This window comes from Dermochelys coriacea, chromosome 10 (assembly GCF_009764565.3).
Source record: "Dermochelys coriacea isolate rDerCor1 chromosome 10, rDerCor1.pri.v4, whole genome shotgun sequence".
NCBI lineage: Eukaryota > Metazoa > Chordata > Testudines > Dermochelyidae > Dermochelys > Dermochelys coriacea.
In genome coordinates, this window is record NC_050077.1 from 70,989,371 (window position 1) to 71,011,143 (window position 21,773).

General features: G+C 54.6%; 1 protein-coding gene and 1 long non-coding RNA gene across 3 annotated transcripts; one reads left to right on the forward strand and one right to left on the reverse strand.

The window, feature by feature from the left end:
* Nucleotides 1–6,775: 6,775 nt before the first annotated feature.
* On the reverse strand, nt 6,776–21,457 carry LOC119862530. Its single transcript, XR_005295289.2, has 3 exons — nt 21,117–21,457; nt 13,802–13,884; nt 6,776–7,943 (listed from the first exon to the last, which is right to left on the reverse strand). It is a non-coding gene; the product is annotated as an uncharacterized LOC119862530 (long non-coding RNA).
* HAPLN3 (hyaluronan and proteoglycan link protein 3) lies at nt 8,152–20,402 on the forward strand. Of its 2 annotated transcripts, none has more exons than XM_038419378.2 (5): nt 8,152–8,283; nt 13,182–13,345; nt 14,973–15,341; nt 17,097–17,396; nt 19,032–20,402. In XM_038419378.2, exons 2-5 carry the CDS (start codon nt 13,210–13,212, stop codon nt 19,310–19,312), a joined length of 1,086 nt encoding a protein of 361 aa, XP_038275306.1. In that variant the 5' UTR covers nt 8,152–8,283; nt 13,182–13,209; the 3' UTR covers nt 19,313–20,402. The 2 variants fall into 2 exon arrangements, with proteins under 2 accessions (XP_038275306.1, XP_038275307.1); XM_038419379.2 differs by having other exon boundaries at nt 8,158–8,283; nt 13,186–13,345.
* Nucleotides 21,458–21,773: the final 316 nt, after the last annotated feature.

Below are 21,773 nucleotides of genomic sequence, written 5' to 3' on the forward strand. Positions count from 1 at the left end.
ATTAAGCCTGGTGTCCTGCTACAGCCCTGTTGGGTAGTTACCTTGGCCCAGATCCACACAGGTATTTAGGCTCCTACCTTCCACTGAGACCAATGTGAGCTTGGAATACCTTTGAGGACCTGTTTCAAAGTAGCAGCTGTATTAGTCTGTATCAAGTGACACCATCATAGGACCTAATCACATTAGCCATGCCATCAGGGCTCATTCACCTTCACATCTACCAATGTGATATATGCCATCATGTGCCAGCAATGCCCCTCTGCCATGTACATTGGCCAAACCAGACAGTCTCTATGCAAAAGAATAAATTGACACAAATCTGACAACAGGAATCATAACATTCAAAAACCGGTAGGAGAACACTTCAACCTCTGTGGCCACTCAGTAAAAGATTTAAGGGTGGCAATTTTGCAACAGAAAAAGCTTCAAAAACAGACTCCAACGAGAAACTGCTGAGCTTGAATTAATATGCAAACTAGATACCATTAACTTGGGCTTGAATAGATACTGGGAGTGGCTGGATCATTACACATATTGACTATTTCCTTAAGTTAAGTATCCTCACACCTTCTTGTCAACTGTCTAAATGGGCCATCTTGATTATCACTACAAAAGTTTTTTTTTCTCCTGATGATAATAGCTCGTCTTAACTAATTAGCCTCTCACAGTTTGTATGGTTTCAGAGTAGCAGTCATGTTAGTCTGTATTCGCAAAAAGAAAAGGAGTACCTGTGGCACCTTAGAGACTAACAAATTTATTTGAGCATAAGCTTTTATGAGCTACAGCTTCACTTCATCAAGTGAGCTGTAGCTCACAAAAGCTTATGCTCAAATAAATTTGTTAGTCTCTAAGGTGCCACAGGTACTCCTTTTCTTTTTTCACAGTATTTATGGTAACTTCCAACATTTATTTTTGTGTGCGTGTTCCATTCTAAGCATCCGATGAAGTAAGCTATAGCTCACAAAAGCTTATGCTCTAATAAATTTGTTAGTCTCCAAGGTGCTATAAGTACTCCTGTTCTTTTTGAGGACCTGGGTTGCCCCACCCCAGTTCTTCACTTCCTCTCCCTGAAAAAAAAAAAAAAAAAGTGGGTGATATAGCTGGTGTCTCCCCAGAAGTGGCTGCAATTCAGAGGCAGGCAGGCAAGCTATCTCTGCCCTCCTGGCCTTCATAGCACTTGGGGATGGAAAGGACTCCAGCAATGGAGAGCTATGTTTAGTAATCAAGCAGCCCATGTGGTAATTTAGCCCTGAACATCCTCATTTGGCTTCAGCTTATCTTTGATTTGGGGAAGCATCTCCGTGTGCTCTTGGTGTGGGTGGGAGTTGCTAAGCTGGCACCAGAAGGCCTTGCTTGGCCACTTGTTGCAGCTGATACTCATCAAACTGTCCCAGCCAGGCAGTGCGGATGCTGTTTGGCACCCCTGGTGCTCTGCAGGTGAAACCTTCCTGGGCAATGCAGATGAGTGGCTAACCCTGTAGGGAAGCAGGAGGATGAGGCCAGGAATCTGGCACCAGCTGCTTTCAGGAACATGATGCAGATCCCTGGGAAGAACAAAGCATGCGAGAGGCATGAAAGCTTTTTCAGAGGGACCCGTTCCTCATCTCTTCGGGTTCCTGCAGCAGGCGGAGTGTCCAAGAGGAAGTCAGGGCACTGTTAGTCACGGAAACCCATCTTCAGTGAATCATAATGTGGAGTAGAGACTATCCCTGCCCCTCCGCCCAGCTGCTGAGCCCTGGCCAACTGACCCTGGTCTGCAGCCCTAGTTCTCCCATGAGCCCCCTACAAAGCACTCCATTTCCAGGGGCAATTGCCTCTCACCCCTCTGACTTGTGGGGAGATGCACTCCTAGCCAAACCAGCTCCCAGCTAAGCAGACCTGAACCAGCAGCAGTGGGGAAGGAAGCTGCATGGGGAGCTCAAGGCTGGGGGAGGATTTCCAGCAGCAGGGAGGTTGTGTGGGGAGCACGGAAGAGGGATCAGGGAGGGCAACAGGTAGCAGGGAAATGGGTTGTATGGTAAGCACAGGGAGAGTTTCTAGCAGAAAGGAGTGTGTGGGGGGGTCCACTCAGGGTTCCTGGTGACCTGGCTTTATCTGAAGCATTCCCATAGGCTAGAGAGCAAGGCTTTTCCTGCCCAGGGGAAAGACCCAGCTGCAGAGGCCCTGGCAGTGATGGCTTCTGACTGTCAGGCAGAGTCTCCTGCCTTTTAACTTGAAATTGGAACAAAGCCTTACCCATCAGTTATTTTGGAAGCAGTTTCTTTTTTCCTTTCCAGGCCCAAGTACAGTCAGCCTGGAGCACCCCGTGCCCTGGAGGTCAGGACTAAGCCCAGCAGTAGGATGGCAGGGAGTGCTGCAAGGCAGGGCAGGGCTTAGTTCCATCTGCACACAGGTGGGAGCCTTTCCCAGGTAGTGTCCGTTCTGCCTGGTTCAGTAGGCACCAGCCTACTCTCACCTTATGCCTGTCCACACCCCAAATAAATACATGGGCTGGACGCCTCAACCCCCTCTGGCAGGGCTATGGGACAGAAGCTGAGGCCACCTTCCTCATTCTCAGCCCCTGCTGCAAGTGTCCCAGGGCAGCCCTTTGATGCGGCCCCTCTTTGATCCCAAGGGCCGCGAGAGGGCTCGGGCTCTCCCTTCACGGGCCAGGCCCCCCTCCCTTGTTTTGGCAGCATCCTTCGGAAGTTGTTCCTGGAAGAGGCCGGAGAGCAGCTCGCAGGGTTCAGGCTGTGGAGGCAGGAAGCTGGTTGCAGGCTCCTCGTGCTGCAGGTCACGCAGCAGAGCTGAGACAGGCCCTCACTGCCTCATGCTTCAGCCCCATCAGTCTGTCAGCTCTGTCAAGGGCCAGGGAGGCTGCTGCTCCAAAAACGTGGGGGCCTGGGGGAGGGATCCTCTCTCCCCCACCAACACAAAGAAATGCCAGGCCAAGATTACAGCCCCCTCTGGGCTCTGCCTTCCCCAGGGTACCCCTTGGAGCCTCACACACAAGCTCATTCACTGCAAAACCTAAGTTTCAACAGGACTCACCAGCAGGGCCTGCCCCAGCCTGCAGCTGAAGCACAAATCAATCAGAATCTGCTACAAGAGACCCCCTCCTCTGATCAGCTAACCCCCACCCCACAGGCCCAGAGAAACAGGAATTCTTAGAGGGCCGTTGTCAGCCTGGGCCCCATGGTATGTTATCCATGCAAACCTTGCAGAGACAAAGCCCCATCCTGCCTAATGCCTCTTATCTGATCAGGAGCCTGCATCACTACACAGGCACTGGTCGGGGTGACCTTGCCTGGCGCTCAGGCACAAGGCTTCTCTGAAGCTGCCGCTGGGCCAGGGGCTCAGCCACTGCAGAGAGCAGCCAGACCCTCTACAGAAGTTCCCACCTTCTTTACAAGGCTTTTGTTTAACCAAAGGTCTAGAGCAGCAAGTGTCTGGACACGTTCCCTTCCTGCAGCTAAGCTCCTCCCCTACCACCCTTTGCTTCCCCCTCAGAGAAACCCGATAACGGCAACCTGGCCCCTTTTCTGCACCTAACCCGGCTCAGCTGCACCTTGTTGTCTCAGCTCAGGGCCATTCCCAGCAGGACCTCACCTGAGGTTTAACTCCCAAGCCTCCACAATGCAGCTGGGCTCAGCCTCCCCCTAGGAGTGCCTCTGGGAGGGGCGTGTCAGAGCTGGGCACTGACTGCCGTGGGCTCTGCGTGTCTTGGACTCCTCCAGGTGGCCCAGCCGGCTGGTACAAAGGGGAGGATGGCCCAGAGGGGAAAGCCCCAGCATCCTTCTCTCTGTGCAGCACAGAAGGGTGCATATCCTGCCCCCCGCACCCTACACTCAGGTCCTGCCCCTCTTTTCATTGATGCTGCTCATCCCATTCAGGGAAGGAGTCACAGGCATGGGGCAGCCAAGTCAGTAGGGGAAGGAGCTGCCGCCAAAAACAGACTCATGAAAAGTTGCCTCCTCCCCTCAGCCTGGCGGGTTTCCTGTTCGGCACAGGCTGGCCGAGCTCGGTGGCTGGCACCGCACGTGGCCTCCCTTGGCCAAGCATCCAGGAAAGGAGCGAGAACTCGTCTCCCCTTAGCACATTCCAGGGCCTCGGTGGAGCCAGGGCTGCCGGCGCACAGGGCACTGTGCAGCTTTTTCCTCCCCACTGAAACAATGGAGCAGGGGACTCAGCTTCTGGCCAAGGAGCATCGTGCCCTGATTGAAGGGTTGCCAGGGACGGTGCTTCCTAGAGACACTGAGACAGGGGAGAGACAAAGGCACAAGAAAACAACTCATGGAAACAAAAGGTGGCCAAGGAAACTGCCACAGGCGGGGCGGAGAGCTTGAGGCGATGGGCAGGGACCATCCAGATGGCAGCTTCTGCTCTGCCTGGCGCTGCGGGGAGGGCTGTGGACCCATTCTCACTGGCTCCATAAAACTTCACCCCCAGACCTAGTTGAGGGAGGGAGGAAGCAGCTTCCTGGGCTGCTTGAATCAAGATGGAGCGCAGTCTATAGGGACCAGCGCAGCATGAAAGAGGAGGGCTAGTCCTGAGCTGCACTGGGCCACCTACACCATTTCAGGAGAAGATGTCAGACTTCAGCACCCCTTGCAGGGTGGGTCCTCAGGAACCTCAGCAACCTCCTGCTGGGTGCCAGGGAAGATCTAATCAGGCCCTCATTGTCGGCTTTCTAGCAAATTGTTTGGCAGATAAAACCAAGCAGATTGTTGGAGGATTAACAAGCAGCGACCAGGCATCTCTCCAGAGCCCTTCACACACTAACAAGGAATGGATTCTGTGACATAGAAATGAGGGTTTCCCCAAATCCATGCAGGCACCAGCAATGCTAAAAGGCTGCCAGGGAGATGCAGCCAGGGCAGGACGAAGCAGCAGCCATCCTGCTCCCTGTGAGCACTCAGCATCTGTATCAAACATGGGTTCCAGGCACCTAATCCAGCCAAGCTCGGTGCTCAGGCTAAGTCTGCTCTGAAGCTGTGGCAGGGCCCTGTATTACAGCACTAATGTTAGAGGCATTAGGTCTGACAGCCCGGTTCTTCCCAAAGCCTTCTGGGACCCTTAACTTCCACCAGGGCCTCAGAGCATATGGGTAGAAGTGACTCCGGTCTAACATCTCCCTAGAAAGGCAGCCCCTGTTTTACTGCTCTGGACTACTTAGGTTAAGCCTGCCTCTGGCTGTTGAAATTGAACCCTGAAGCCTAGAAGTTGGAGCAAGCACTGCCCAGCCACCCATACAGACATTGCTACTAGCCTTATGCACCCCACCTTCTTAGGCCGTCTCCTCCTCACTTACAAACACTGTCCTTCCCCCTTCCCTGTGGTCTTTCCTTCTTCCCCGTAGTTAGATGCCATTTCACCAAAGTCAGCACAGCTAGATAGCAGCTCCAATCTCCATTTCCCACTGAGATCCGGTATCCAGCTTGCCATGGGAATGTTTTCTCTATTTCTGCCTTGTCAAGTCATCTTCCTCACACCACGCTGGAGGGACCAGGAACCGGTATGCACGCGAAACGCATGGGCATGTGTGGAGTGTCTGCCTGACCGGCCGTGCACCCACCCGCTCATTTACAGTGTTCCAGCAGAAAACATAAACTCATCAATAAATCAGATAAATTCTGCCACTGTGCGAATAACCCCAGCAGCTCGTGGTGGAGCAGCAAGGTCCCCCTGCCGTGCACTGCAGCTTGTTCCACCTTGAGCTGGTCTAAGCAGACAGTGGGAGAACAGGTTTCGGCAGCAAAGGGACTTGCTGTTTCATTCAGCCGTGTGCGCAAGCAGGGGAGGTTATCCCTTACTCGTGACAAACCAACCTGGAGCACTCTGCGTCCCATCATGGACTGTCCCTCTCATGCCTTTCCTAGCAGGCCCAGATCCCCATGTCTCTTGAGCCATTGGAAAGGAGTAGCTGGGCTGAGAGGCCACAGCACCTATTTAGTGCTGCCTATCAGAGACAGGAGCAGTTGGCTCATGACTAGGCTAGGGAGGGGGCTGGCCCATAAAAAAACTTCCAGGCATTAGGGAGCAGCTGGCTTAGTGCCTCTCAGAGATTATGTCAGCATCACAGAAATCAAAGGAGAGGGTCCAACTTTCAGGGAAATGGGATCACACTGAACAGGACATAGACAGGCCTTGGCTGGTACCACAGTGAAGCACAGGCTGTACTTCTCAATCCCAGAGCCAGGCAGCGTCTGTGTGCTCACTGAGGGTTGTGTATTCAGTTCTAGCTCCTAAGGCCCTTGATTCTTTTGCACATAAGGAACCACCCCATCCAGTTCTGAGTTCCAGTTCACCCCAGGAAAGGCTGCCCCCAGCTCCGAGGCCTGATCTGCCACAGGAAAGTCTGCCTGGCTGGGAAGAGCTGGCGGTTTATTTTTGAAAGAGTTGTTTTCTTTCCGGTTTGAATGAATCCAGGTTGGAGGGCTGAGCTGGATCCGGGCCCCAGCGCCTCTGCTCAGGGGCAGCTCATTCATTTCCTCATCATAAAATAACAAACCTGAGACGTGTGGCTGCAGAGCCCCGGCCCAGAGAGGGTCAAGGGTCAGAGGGGTCACTGCGCACACAGCTCTCTAATTCCTCTTCTCATTCACACCCTGCAGATCTGTCAGCAGCACAGAGCTATAAACAGGCCTGTGGAATCCCTGGCCTCGAGGAGTCTGAGTGGGGAAACAGTCCATTCATTCTCTGTCCCCGCAGGGCTGGAGCCCGAGGACTTTCACCACTGATGCTAACGTTTGCATGCACATGTGCATGCCTGTGTATGTGCACGCGTGCATGGGTATGCATTCATTTGAGCACACGTGTATGTGGATGCTGACCTGTAAACCAGGAGAATGGCAGCAATCTAATACCCAAAAGGGCCAAACTGGTGCCATCAGCCGAGTGCCATCAGCCGTGTGCCATCCCCGCTCTGCCAATGCATTGCACTGAGAAGAACAACCAACCCCATCCTCTCTGTCAGACCTTCTCTGGTGCCCTTAGCCCACGCAACCCTTTCCCAGGCCACCAAGTATGGGCAGCGACCTAGTGACTAGGCCAGGGCCCTATGTGAAACCCAAGAACGGGCTTGTGTGGGCTGTTTATTTATCGATGTTAATGACCACATGGTGCCCATCATCACACTGCCCAGGCACCTTGCAGCTCATTGAGATCCAGCAAAGAAATATTTATTTGTGCCGTCCCAGCCTTCTCCTCCTGACCCCCAGCAAAGGCCATAGCTCTGATCAAAGCATTCTCTGCTAGGGAGAGCAGAGTGCACACTTGGGGAGCTCCCTGGCCCTGCGGCTGCTCTGGTCCCTGCCAAGTTCTCCTCTCATGGCCCCTAGTTTCTTCTTTGGCTCCATGGCTCGTCCTCTGCCCACGAAGCTAAACCCCAAAAACCTTCATCTGAGCTGGGCACGTGCCTTGAATAGCAGGCTTCAGAGTCCCCATCCAGACTGTGATCTCAGGAGATCCTCAAGGGGGAGGCTGCAAACAGGCCCGGCTAACCCATGCCTGGCAGTGCCAGGCTCTGCGATGGTTTCCTCAGCATGGTGCCTTCTCTTAGTGCATGGGCCATTCCCTTCTGGAGCCTCACCCATAGGCAGGAATGGGACTGCTGCACACTTGACTTCACGACAGGCTATATACGCTATGGCTGAAGGTTAGAAGACAGTACAGGTCAGACTGACGGGAGGTGATGCACCCCACCAAATACCTGCTTGGGACAGGGCATCGTGGCAGGGCTTGGATCCCCGTTCAGCCTTTTAGCCCCCTTCTGATGCGGGGCAGGTTGTCACAGATATGGCCATCTTTCTTTGGCCAATGGCTTCCATCTGATGTCTTCTGGGGGCCACTCTAGAGAGACGAGATCCTCACCTGGGCCAGCTCCCTCTCCATGCCCCAGTGCAGGGGCAGCAGTGTGCAGAAGGGCTCCGTGGGGCACCGGTCAGAGTCTGAGATCCACTGGCCTAGGACGATGCTGAGATGTTAATGGAAATTCTTTGACTGCTTGCGGAAGCACTATCCTAACTCCCCTTCATATTCTGGACAATGAACTGGAAACTCAGTGTCCTTCATCCTCCATCCCTCCTCTGCCCCCACTCTCTGCTCTCTGAGGCACGGATGGGAAATGGAGTGTGTTTCCCTTTAAGAGGCTGGCTCCGGAGCAGTGAGGATTGTCCTGCTGCTGTTTCCTTTTAGCCCATGCAAGAGCCCTAAACACATTTCACTTCAGCCCTCCAGCTTGACTCAGGCGGGGAAACCCAGGAGCTCCTCAACTTTTCCAAGGACACTGACCGGCTCCCACGTGTAAGTAGGGGATGACTGAAGACCCCAGAGTTTTTCTGCACAGGGGATGGGGTGGGAGAGCAGGAATCCTGCTTTCTGTGCCCCTTTACAGTGGGACTGAATGTGGATCCGCTGGTGGGGACATTGGAAAGAATAGGGGGCTGCCCAGGAAGTTAGTGGGGGGCTGCAGGGACACTGTTAAATGCATGGAATCTGCCTGCTAACCAAGCCCAGAGTTGGGAGACCCCTTGGGAGTGAGACTGTCGCTGGAGGTTCTGCTGGGACAGGACAGAGAGCACAGGCGTGATCGCCTGGGGCTTAAAACCAACCGATGATCTGTCTCAATGGGTGACTCTTGGGGTAAGGGAATCCCTGGATATAGGGCGAGGGGCTAGCGAATGCTTTGCTGTGCCGGCGGTGAGGCTCTGATAGTACCAGCCCTTGGCACTCGGCACGGGGTCCTTCGGGGCAACTGGATCCCAGGTGCATTACAGAGCAAACGAATGGCTACAAATGGAAAGACAAATAGCTGGGGGCAAGAGGAAGGAAGCGGCAGAGGCAGAAGGGGGGTGAGGGCTGGTGTGGGTCGAGATGAAACACAAGAGCCAGATAAAGGGACCCCAAGCTTCAAATGCAGAATCCCGGGAGGCTCAGCTCGGCACGTGGGTTCGCATGTACCTGGACGTTCCATGCTGGAAGGATGGTCCTGGTGGATCTCTGGTTGACCTGGTTTCAGAGGCATGTAAATGACAATAGGAGCTAGTGGACTATAGAGCAGTGGGGCTCTGCCTGTGGCCCGCTCCATCCTTTGACGATCTCAGGCCAGTATCTCCCTCCAGATAGGGAAACTGAGGCAGAGTGGGGGACGTGTCACCCAGGAAGACAGTGTCAGAGGTGCAAATAGAACCCAGGAGTCCTCACTCACTGTCCTGAACTTTGGCCACAAGCTGACTCACTCCCAGAAATGCAGCTGGGTGTGCGGCTCCTACACTAGGACGAGAACCCCCGTACCCTGGGGCACCGGTCCAGGCAGTTTCCTGGGCTGATGCAGCGGGGAGCTGACTGTGTGGCTCTGGCATGCATCACTCTGAAGGGAAAGGGCCGCATGCCTTCGGGCTGCCCCGTCTCTGCACACCCCCTGCTCTCACATCCCCCAGACGGATGGATGGTGGCGGTTTCAAAGGAGCTTGTAAACCCTGTCTAAACAGGGGGCACCAATGTCAAATTCCTTCCAGGGACCAACTCCAGTAGCAGACTGGAGAGCTGATGAGTACAGGGCGCCCTCTGCAGGCTCTAAGGGAGCTTGCAGCCAGCCAAATATTTCTGGAAGATATGCTCCAGTTCAAACCAGGAATTATTTGGGGGAACTGCTATGGCCTATGGTATGCAGGCAGGCAGACTACATGATTACAAAAAGAAAAGGAGTACTCACGAGCTGTAGCTCACGAAAGCTTATGCTCTAATAAATTTGTTAGTCTCTAAGGTGCCACAAGTACTCCTTTTCTTTTTGCGAATACAGACTAACACGGCTGCTACTCTGAAACCTACATGATTACAGTGATCCCTGCTGGCCTGAGAATCTATAAATCTCTGGGAACTGCACCTAATCAGTCTTGAGCTGGCTCCACTTGATTTGGTTCTCTATGGCCTATGGGCTACTAGGATGATCCGAGGAATGGAAAACTTGTCTTATGAAAGGAGACTCAGAGAGCGTGGCTTGTTTAGCCTAACTAAAAGAAGGTTGAGGGGAGATATGATTGCTCTCTATAAATATAGCAGAGGGATAAATACCGGAGAGGGAGAGGAATTATTTAAGCTCAGCACCAATGTGGACACAAGAACAAATGGGTATAAACTGGCCACCAGGAAGTTTAGACTTGAAATTAGACGAAGGTTTCTAACCATCAGAGGAGTGAAGTTTTGGAATAGCCTTCCAAGGGAAGCAGTGGGGGCAAAAGATCTATCTGGCTTTAAGATTCTACTCGATAAGGTTATGGAGGAGATGGTATGATGGGATAACGTGAATTAATTGATCTTTACATATTCATGGTAAATAGGCCTAATGGCCTCTGATGGGATATTAGATGGGTGGGATCTGAGTTACCCAGGAAAGAATTTTCTGTAGTATCTGGTTGGTGAATCTTGCCCATATGCTCAGGGTTTGGCTGATTGCCATATTTGGGGTTGAGAAGGAATTTTCCTCCAGGACAGATTGGAAGAGGCCCTGGAGGTTTTTCGCCTTCCTCTGTAGCATGGGGCACGGGTCACTTGAGGGAGGATTCTCTGCTCCTTGAAGTCTTTAAACCATGATTTGAGGACTTCAATAGCTCAGACATAGGTGAGGTTTTTCGTAGGAGTGGGTGGGTGAGATTCTATGGCCTGTGTTATACAGGAGGTCGGACTAGATGATCAGAATGGTCCCTTCTGACCTTAATATCTATGAATCTATGAAGCCTTAAAAGTGTCTGCTCATAATGCCGGAGGGTCTGAGGAGCTTCCCCTAAAGAGATCTGGAATTTGCAAAACAATTGTTCTCTTCCCTTGTTCAGCTCTAACGTCTCCCACTTGCCATATGTTAAAGAACCACCTGCTGAACGCGACAAACCTGGTCAGTTCTTGTCCTAGTGATAACATGGCTTAGTCCTAGATGTCAGAGCGGGAGATTCCCCTGCCAAGCATAGCCCCGGGGCAGGTTTGCTCCTGAGAGGGTGCTCTGCAGGGCTCAGTCCAGCAGCGTTAAAGGACTGAGGGAGCGAAGGAAGCTCCCAGGAGAGTTGGGTGAGGAATGGGTTTTGGGGGGTCCCTGGCAATTCCAAAAACGAGAATGAAAACAATGGTTCCGGGGCAGCCGAAATGGGAGGTCCAGTTCCTACCATATTCACGGGGCTGTGACTGGTTTTAAATGACATGGAAGGAAGTTTTAAAACAAAAAGTCATTTTGATCTGAAAAATCCAAATGTTTCCGCTTTTTCAGAACTTTCCCATGTTTCTAACACAAATTTGCAAAATGTTTCAGTGTCGCTGAATCTGCTGTTTTCGATGGAAAATAGTTCCAGCCAAAAAGTTTTGCCCAGCACTAACTTCAGGTTCTTCCCTCAGATTTTCAACTAGGGGGTCTCACACCCTAGGGCTCTCTGGATTCCTCTATTCCCCTCACAAGTTCCCTATTTGCCACCCTCTCATCCCCTTCTATTTCAGCGACCCTCCTCACCCCCTCCTTCATGCTAGGAATGCTGTGTGCCCCTTTTCACCATACCAACATCCTCCATTCTCCCCACTATGTCAGGGCTCTGTGTGCCCCCTCATTATTGTCTGTATTACTATAGCATTTAGGATTCCCCATCATGGACCCATTGTGCAAGGTGCTGTACAAACACAGACCAAAAAGAAAACAGTCCCTGCCCCTTCCCTCCCCACCCCTTTCCTCCTACATGCCAGGGATTCCGTGTGCTCCCTATCCTCCTTTCCCCCATGCCAGGGGTCTCCATTCTCCCCCCATGTCCAGTCCCCCAGACCACTGTCTCCCATTTCCCCCTCTCCCATATGCCATGGGCCCTGGGTGTCCTCTCATTCCTCATTTCACCACCATGGCAGAGGCTCTGTGTGCCCACCCATTCCCCACTCTGCCACATGCCGTAGGGTCTTTGTGCTCCCCATCCTGGGGTCCCCCATTCTCCCCCACAAGCCCTGGGCTCCATATGCAGCACTCAGAAGTTATCACATTACACACAGAGAAATGCCACCAGGAGTAGTGCTGTTGGGGAGCCCCTGCAGCAGGCATAAGGTTGCCAGGCATCCAGTTTTTGACCAGAATGCCCAATCGAAAAGGGACCTTGGTGGCTCTGGTCAGCACCGTCGACTGAGCCGTTAAAAGTCTGGTTGGTGGTGCTGAGGGGCTAAGGCAGACTAGTCCCTACCTGTCCTGGCTCCAAGCTGTGCCCTGGAAGTGGCCAGTAGATGCAGCTCCTAGGCGAGGGGCCAGGAGGCTTCACGCACTGCCCCTGTCCCGAGCACTGGCTCCGCACTCCCATTGGCTGGGAACCGGGGTCAATGGGGGCTGTACCTGTGGGTGAGAGCAGCATGCAGAGCCTTCTGGACCCCCCCACCTAGGAGTCAAACCTGCTGGCTGCTTCCGGGGTGTAGCACAGAGCCAGGACAGGTAGGGACTAGTCTGCTGTAACCCTGCAGTGCTGCTGACCGGGAAGCGCCCGTGGTAAGCCTGCGCCCCAACCCACACCCTGAACCCCTCATCCCTAGCCCCCCCAGAACCTGCACCCCCAGCCAGAGCCCTCACCCCCAGCCGGAACCCAGAGCTCCCTCCTGCACTCTGAACCCCTCATTTATGGCCCCACCCAGAGCCCACACCCTCAGTTAGAGCCCTCACCCTCACTCCAACCCCCTGCCCCAGCCCAGTGAAAATGAATGAGGGTGGGGAAGAGTGATCTATTGAGAGAATGGGAATGTAGTGAGTGGCGGTGTGGCCTCAGGAAGAGGCAGGGCTAAGGTGTTTGGTTTTGTGTGAGTAGAAAGTTGACAACCCTAAGCAGGCACTGTGGGGGATGGCAGGAGGAGCTCAGGCTGTGAAATAGGCCCCTGCTATACTCGGCCTAGCCTCTCCCAGCAGGATATACTTTAAACGGTAGAGGAGTATTTTCAAACAGTGCATTTGCAGGCAGTTGCCTGTACGATGTGTGTGCACTAGCTCAGTGTGTGCAAATGACAAAACATACGAGCCCCAAGCCCAGCGGTGAGTGCAAACTCACTTTTGCACATGTAAATTCTATCCCGTGAGTGTGCACAGGCGAGCACTGCACACAGAGCGACTCGCTTGTGCAAAGCCGCAGGCGGGCTAGCAGCTGCTGGGCCAATGGGGAGACACCTCCTGTGCATTGACACAGCCTCCTCATTCTCTTGGACAGGCAGGTGTTCCTCCGCCCGCCAGGAGCGATGCTGCTGCTATCCCTGGTTGTGATGCTGCTGCAGCTTGGCCGAGGCTGTTGTGGGCTCCCCTTCTACAACGGCTTCTACTACGACCACGTCATGAACGACAAGGGCAACGGCAATGGCAACGGCAACGGCGAAGGTGCGTGTGGTGGGGAGGGCAGGGCCGACCTGGGGAGGGGCTGGCCCTTAGTACCAGCCGCTAGGAGTGCATGGTCCAGAGAAGCTACGGCTCATGTTTATGGGTGGGGAATCCTGGTGCAGGCCGGGCAGGCATCGCTCACCCACTGCCCTTCCCCGTTCCTGAGGCAGTAGGCACATGGACTGCGAAAGATCGGAGTGTTGCCAGTAGGTGTAGATTGGGGTGGGAGCTGTTGAGGAGGCCAGGGCAGTTGAGGGACGCAGGATGTGGGTATGAGTCGAGGGTCTTTGCCTCCTAACTTTGGGTGGGTAATTCAGAGGGAGAGGATGACAGTTGCCAGGCTCACACCAGGCATGTTGGGGCTGTTTCACCCCACAGCCAGCTGATAACATTCCCCTCCCATAAAGCTCCCCTCCTCCGGGTAGAATGTAGGGGAGTTTTCCCCCGTCACCTTACCTGCAAATCTCCCCTTGCCCTCCTCTGCCCTGCCAGGATGCCAGGACTGCCTCCCCTTGGCTCTCACTCCAGTTGGAAGATCCCTGGGGGAGTAGAATGGAACTGATTTGAACCTGGTCTGATGTGGTCCTCTTCCCCGTTCCTCCGACTCATTTCCCCCCCCCCCCCCCCCAGTCCCCTCCTCTTGTGTAGTCACAGAGTTAGAGATAGAAGATGTGGAGCAGCTGAGGAGCAGCTGAGGAGCTGCCATCTGGTCGGGTCCACCCTCTTGCCCATCGCACTGGGGCTGGATTGGGCCTTGCAGCTTATTCCCTGGAGATTCGTCTCCTCCAGTTGCAAGCGGCGCCAGCGACTCGCCCCCCTTCCCTTCTGAGATGATGGCTCAGCCTAACGGGCATTTGCTGTACGAAAGGGCTTCTTGAGATGCAGGCCAAATATCCCATCTGAGGTTCCAGATCTACCCCCTTGTTCCACCCTGAACAACCCTTCTCCTTCCCAGGGGACCCTCAGGTTCGCACACTTGTGCAGCTGGTGGGTACTGGGCTCAAATAGGTGCTGCCCCACAGGGAAGTTGCCCTCTGCTGGGCACAGGGTTCCCTCCAACCCCAGCAGCATCTGATGCCACCTGCCTCCCTTTCTCTCCACCCCCCTCCTACATTCATGAAGGAGCGGTGGGAGGGGGCACGGGATGCCACAGGAGAAAGTGATGATGAATGGCGGGGTGGGGAGGGTGAGCGAGTGGAGGAGGAGGAGGGGGTAGATAGTGTGAGGGAAGGGGCAGAGTACAAGGCGGGTGGGAACAATAGTGCAGGAGGTGGGGCTCACAGGGCCAGATTGGTATCAATCAATGGTGTGGTGAGTTGCAGGAGTTACTGTGCTCAGAGCAGGGCAGATTGCTCCCTCCCGCCTTCCCTGTCACAGACCCTCCCGTCCCTATACACGCCTAGCTCTTCCCAGGTGCCCTGTGGCTGCTGGAGGGTGCTTGGCTGCCCTGCTGGACAGTAACTGCCTTAGAACCCCTTAGTGGGGATGCCTGTGGGGTAGGCTGCCCCTTCCCTTGTAGCATACGTGGGGAATCCACTCCCCTGTGGGCTGCAGAAGCGCCCTGAGCTGGAGGGACGGGGTCCCCTGGCAGGTGCTCATTCCCCCTTTGGCCCCTCTCCCCCACCAGTTCACTTCAATGGCGTGAAGCTGGTGGTGGAGACCCCAGAAGACGCAATCTTCACCTACCGCGGGGCCAACATCACGCTGCCCTGCCGCTACCACTACGAGCCCACGCTGGAGACGCCGCGCAAGATCCGCATCAAGTGGTCCAAGCTGCGGGAGGACAACACCAAAGAGCGGGACGTGCTGGTGGCCATTGGGCTGAAGCACCGTAGCTTCGGCGAGTTCCGGGGCCGTGTGCACCTGCGCCAGCAGGGCAAGCAGGAGGCGTCCCTGGTGATCAGCGACCTGCGCCTGCAGGACTACGGCAAGTACCGCTGTGAGGTGATCGACGGGCTGGAGGACGAGAGTGGCATTGTGGAGCTGGAGCTGCGAGGTGAGCGGGCTGGCGTCCGGTGCCATGGTGGGTAGGGGAGAGGGAGCAGGGGAACAGATGGGGCAACTCCCCCTCACACAGAGATTTCCCCGGGGTTACTGGGGACAGTAACTGGCACCCAAGAAGCTTGCACTACAGGTGTATTACGAAGTGCACCTGTAACCTACAGCCACTCAGTATGGCTCCCCCTAGTGGAAGCTGGGTGTAGGAGTTTGCTGCGGGCTTTGCGCGGGCAGAGCTGGGTGTTTTACCCCAAGCAGAAGAGGCAGCTGTTTGAAGATCCAAAGGCTCCGTGGTCAAGTCCTGCTGACGGTGACCTCCAACTCCGGGGGCGCGGCGTGACATCCAGTTGTACTGCTGCAGGACTGGGGGCCTGTCACTAAGGCATACCCTAGTGTTTTTTATAAGGTGGTAGCTCTCACAGGTGGGAGGAGGGGGCATCAGACCACAGAACGCGCATATGTCTCTCCCTTCCCCCCGGCCTAATTTCTCACTGCTGGATCTGTGCAGCGCAGGGCACACTGCACAGGGAATTGGTGCTGGAGAAAGAGATTAAGAAGGGTGTGAAACAACCCACCTGGGGCTCTGTGATCCAGACGGAAAGTCACCCCCTAGGATGTTCTCCTTCTCCATAGGCTCAGACCCCAGCTCCGCATCACGGTCCCAGACTCACACCCACCCAGAACGGTGGGAAATGTCCCATTTCCTGCCACCTTGTTGTGTCCCTGACTCAGTGCCACCCACTCACTCTGCAGCAGAGGGACTTGTACCAAGCTGCCTTCCAGCCCTTTGGAGGATGGAGGCTTTGAGTGAGGGGCAAGTTTGCTGGCTACTGGCACCAGCCTTCAAAGCTCTCCCAAATAACTCTGAGCACACAGAGATCATGCCTCACTCTGGCCACCAGGTGTCACCATTGACATGTGTCATTGTCCCTTTGGGTTTCAGAGTAGCAGCCGTGTTAGTCTGTATTCGCAAAAAGAAAAGGAGTACTTGTGGCACCTTAGAAACTAACAAATTTATTAGAGCATAAGCTTTCGTGAGCTACAGCTTGGTACAAGTCCCTCTGCTGCAGAGTGAGTGGGTGGCACTGAGTCAGGGACACAACAAGGTGGCAGGAAATGGGACATTTCCCACCGTTCTGGGTGGATGCGAGTCTGGGACCGCGATGCGGAGCTGGGGTCTGAGCCTATGGAGAAGGAGAACATGCATCCGATGAAGTGAGCTGTAGCTCACGAAAGCTTATGCTCTAATAAATTTGTTAGTCTCTAAGGTGCCACAAGTACTCCTTTTCTTTTTGTCTCTTTGGGCTGATGCTGTCTGTCCCTTTGGTCTTCGGACTGGCCGCTTGATTCCAATAAGACAGGGGCTGCGCTGAACTCAGATGAGATCCTGGGCCTGAAGTTTGAGGCAGTCAGGGGCCTTTCTTTCCTGGACGATCCCATGAGTGAAACCCCAGGAGAGAGGCTGTTCTCACAAAGGGCTTTGGAGACGCTTCTGGGACGTCTCTGAACCCAAGCACGGTTTGGGGTTCATCTGTGCCTAAGTCTTGATCCAGTGAGTTTGGAGCCATGAGCTTGGGAGGGGGCAGAGTGCTGCTGTAACACCCTCTGCTGGCTGGGAGCCCCATACTGGATGTGTTGGCGGGGATCTGTACTGTCCACCCCAGGGGTGTGTGTCAGGTTAAGGGCATAGCAGAGAGGGCTACCCTTCACAGTGGCTCTGTGACCCAGCCACTCCCTCTCTCTTTCCCTCCAGGGGTGGTTTTCCCATACCAGCCTCACCACGGTCGCTATCGACTCAACTTCCATGAAGCCAAGAAAGCCTGCGAGGAGCAGGACGCCGTGATTGCGTCCTTCGAGCAGCTCTTCAAGTCCTGGGAGGAGGGGCTGGACTGGTGCAATGCCGGATGGCTGCTGGATGGGACAGTGCAGTACCCCATTTCCGTGCCCCGGGAGCCCTGTGGTGGCAAGCTGGCCCCCGGCATTCGGAGCTATGGCGAGCGCCACAAGAACCTGCACTACTTTGACGTTTTCTGCTTCTCCTCTGCTCTGAAAGGTGAGTGTGGCATCAGCAGGGCTCATAGTTAGGTGGGAGACCTACTTGATGCTGCAGAGAGGGGGGTGACCAGTCGAGGGGTGGTCTTTTCTCAGGGCACAGTGTGGTGGCAGGAGGTGCTGCCTGTTGGAAGGGACACTTCTTCACTGAAATGTAAAACTGAGGGCCTGCAAAGACCCAGTAGAACTTCTCTAAGAGTCGGGGTGTTTGATCCAGCCAAATTCTAACCTGGGTAATTCCAGCCACCTCCCTAAATTCTCAGAGCACCTTCAGTTAGATCTGGGATTCTCCTCCATTGCCCAGACTGAAATGGTAGGTAGCATTGCTGCATGCTGGTAAACTGCATCCGTGCCCCACGCTAGAGGTCGCTGGGTCAAGCAATTGCTCCATTTCAGTTACAAATCGGTTTGGGATGCAAGGCAAGAGAGACTGGCAAAGCTGCGTCATTCAAATGGATAACATGGCACCAGTCTGTGCCAGCATCAGGGGAACCACCGGTTCTGTAATACAGGGCCTGACTCTTCCTTCTGCAGACACAAAGGGGCCACAAACCCAGGAGAACCAGCCCTGTGAGAACTCCCCAGGCTTTGGGGCATGCCTGGCAAAGCTGGTATGACCAGCTGTTGATGTGTGGTGAAGTGTTTAGATCAGGGATGGGCAAACTTTTTGGCCCGAGGCCACATCTGGGTATGGAAATTGTATGGGGGGGGTCCATGAATTCTCATGAAACTGGGGGTTGGAGTGTGGGAAGGGGTGAGGGCTCTGGCGGGGGTGCGGGCTCTGGGGTGGGGCCAGAAATGAGGAGTTCAGGGTGCAGGAGGGGGCTCTGGTATGGGGCCAGGGTGCAGGTGTGTGTGTGAGGGCTCCAGGTGGGGGTGCGGGATCTGGGGTGGAAATGAGGGGTTGGGGGTGCGGGAGGGTGCTCCAGGCTGGGATTGAGGGGTTCAGAGGGCGGAAGGGGAATCAAGGCTGGGGCAGGGGATCGTGGCACAGGAGGGGATCAGGGGTGCAGGCTCCGGCAGCTCTTACCTCAAGCAGCTCCCAGAAGCCGCGGCATGTCTCTCCTCCGTCTCCTATGCGGAGGCATGGCCAGGCAGCTTTATGCGCTACCCTGTCTGCAGATGCCACCCCTGTAGCTCCCATTGGCTGTGGTTCCCAGCCAATGGGAGCTGCGGGGGTGGTGTTTGGGGCGGGGGCAGCGTGCAGAAGCCCCTGGCTGCCCCTACGCATAGGAGCCGGAGCGGGGACATGCCGCTGCTTCCGGGAGCTGTGCGGAGCCACGTCAAGTGCAGAGCAAGCCCCCCAACCCCACTCCCTGTCTGGAGCACGGAGCAGGGCAAGCCTCGGACTTTGCTCCCTGGCAGAAACTCAAGGGCTGGATTAAAACGTCTGAAGGGCTGGATGCGGCACCCGGGTTGTAGTTTGCCCACCCCTGGTTTAGATGGTATAAAATCCCTTTGACCTCTTCCCCATTCCTGTGTCAGGGAGAGCACAGCCTGTTGTTTCTGAACTCCCTAACTTATGTGAACCCCCATTCCTAGCACCTCCTGTGGGCGAGGGGTTTTCCTGTAGGGCCGGCCATGCTCAGTGTTCCTCCACCTCCCAGTGACTACCCCCTCTGCCTCTCCCCTCCAGGGAAAGTTTACTACTTGGCTCACCCGGAGAAGCTGACGTTGGAAGAGGCCAAGCAGGCCTGCCAGGATGACGGGGCTGAACTTGCCAAGGTGGGGCAGCTCTATGCGGCGTGGAAGTTCTTCAGCCTGGATCGCTGTGATGCTGGCTGGCTGGCAGATGGCAGCATCCGCTACCCCATTGCCTTCCCTCGGCCCAACTGTGGCCCACCGGAGCCGGGGGTCAGGAGTTTCGGCTTTCCCGACAAGGGCAAGTTTGGGGTTTATTGCTACAAGCTGAACTAAAGAACAGCGAGGGGCTCCTTCTTTGCCAGTGGACACTTCCCTGCCTGGTGCTGCCTGGATTTAAAGGGTCAAGTTTCCAGGGTGTCGGGGTATTTTTTAATTTCAATTGTTATTTTTTATTTTACATTTTTTTCATTAAAGGGAAACTTCTCTGGGTTGCTGGGCCCTGGCGTCTTGCTAATCAGCAGAGTGCCACCTCTGCATCTCTCTCTTGGCTAGGAATGGGGCTCCTTCTACCCAGCCAGTGGAGAGAGACTGAGATGGTCTCTTGGGTTGGGGAGTTTGGTGTCTGGTACCAGGTGGCTCCATCCCTTGGTCACAGGGTCATCTAGATAAGAAGTGACAGGTTCACGCATGTCCACTTGGGCTAGACAATCATTTCCTAGCAGGGACGCATCCAGGCATTGGAGAAGCACAGTGCATGCAACTGGTTGATGGCAAAGGCAGATGCCCTGTGGACATGCTCCAGTTTCACTGGCACCAAAGGGGAACAGCTGTCTCTAATGCACAGACTGCTCTGCCATCCCATCCCAGCCAGCACGGAAGGCATCAAATCAACTGCAAGCCGGAACGTAGAGTAAGGCGGGTCACTCTCCCCCATCCCCCAGTTAATGTGGGCAAATGATCAACCACACACAAGTGACTCACAACTCACCAACATCCTTCCCCTGCCCTCAAAGTCCTTCCCCTTCCCCTCCCAATGAAGCACAGATAAGGTCAGAGATATTAGGCATAATTCTAAGCATAGAGGCCCAGAGCTAACGCAGCTCAGGCCTGACTCCCTCTCTCCCCCACCCGCCCCCCTCCAGTCCCTTCTTTCTCTCCCCTCCCCTCCTTGCAGGATCTGGCTGTGTTTCAACTCTCTGAGACTCCAGTCTGAGGTTGGCAGTTTCCAAGGGCAACTATGGTGCTACTATGTGTGTACTGGGAGGAAATCTCCAATTTGCCTGCCTTGTTCTCCACCAGCCCCTCTCCCAGGCACAACTTGAATCCCAGGAGCTTGGTCTTTGGGCATTTTGTTGTGAAAAGATGTATTCTCCTGGACTTCTTCAAATAAAGCTTTGGAGAAAGCCCCAGAGGTCTGAAACTGTGTCCTGGGTGGTAGGACAAATTCTGCGGTATTCTCCCCAGCCAGCAGCAGTAGCTCTGGGGGCAGCACTCTGCGAAGGATTTTAGAAAGGGAATGCACTCGAGGTACTAGGCTCAAAGTGGGGCACCCAGGACTTGGAAGAACAGGAGGTGTTGGAGATAAGAACCGAAGGGCATCAGCGGAGCGGTCAGTGAACAAAGCTGTATGGCATAGCAAGCCCGGGGGGTAGGGTGGGGATTAGGGCAGAACTGAGGAGCCTCCTCAGAACTGGGGGGAGAAGTAGCAGAACTGGAGTGTGGGAAGGCAGAATTAAGGTTCCTCAGCAGGTTGTGGGGAAAGGCAGGAGCAGAAGAACAGGGTGGAAAGCTGCAGATCCGGGTGGAGGCACATCAGCAGTTGTGTATGGGAGACAGGGGGAGCCCTGGGCTGGAGTAGCTGTGAGGGCAGGACTGAGGGATGTTCCCTGGGGATGAAGTGGGGGGAAGTTGGAAGCCTGCTCATCTCCAAACTGCATTGTCTGCCAGCAGCCCATAACTCTCCTAGCAGCAGATCGGTGTCCGCTTTCCCGATAGTTTGGATTTTTTAAACAACCAGGAGATTTTCCAAACAAATTACTCAACACAGTTCTGGTACTTCCCTATATCAGTAAGTTAGGTGCCTTCCCATGCCCTTAAAATGTCATTTCTATTATGGGCTGCAGCTCCCTGGACTTACCTCAGCAACCCTCTGTCTGCCTGTCAAATGGGTCAGAGTTTGTCTCAGCTGTGAGCTCCCAGAGGTCCTGGCGCTCTGGGTATGAGATCAGCAGCACAGGCCTGGGAACTAGGCTTCTCGCATTTGCAGTCTCTTCAGTTGTTTCTCTAATTAGGGCTAATGAATCACCCAGGCCAGGCAGGAAATGCTAAGCATTGCTGAGCTTGACAGGCTGCTGAATCATCTTTAAAGGTTAATGGGGGAACGTCTTCATGATAGGAGGTTGGTACGGCTGGGCAGGTCTCAGACACTGCAGTCGGGGGAGCGTGTGACCAGGCCTCCCAAACAATGGCCTACTGATGATGTGCTGGTGGCTGGCAGAGAGCTGGTTGGGCACGTGTCTCTGCCTTGTAGTAAAAGAAGCTAGAAGTGCATTGAATACTTTGCTACTGTTAATTTTCCACAGGAGCAGCAGCTGTGGCTCCCACAGGCGTATTTGGTATGTTCCCCCGGGGGGTAACCCAAGTAAGTGGAGGGGAAGCCTGCAGGATCATGAATGGGAGGAGAGGGAAGAAAAGACGCCCAGCTGATTGCATATGGGAGGAAAAGTGGGGTCTGTGCAAAGGCATGGGGGGGGGGTCTCCGCTAGAGAGATGCCGTGTTGTGTTGGGGAGAGGG

Bases quoted from the DNA above. Each gene is read 5' to 3' on its own strand.
- HAPLN3 (XM_038419378.2), top strand. From the start codon at position 13,210: ATGCTGCTGCTATCCCTGGTTGTGATGCTGCTGCAGCTTGGCCGAGGC. The intron at 15,342-17,096 runs GTGAGCGGGCTG...CTTTCCCTCCAG, and splicing joins TGTGGAGCTGGAGCTGCGAG to GGGTGGTTTTCCCATACCAG. The intron at 17,397-19,031 runs GTGAGTGTGGCA...TCTCCCCTCCAG, and splicing joins CTTCTCCTCTGCTCTGAAAG to GGAAAGTTTACTACTTGGCT.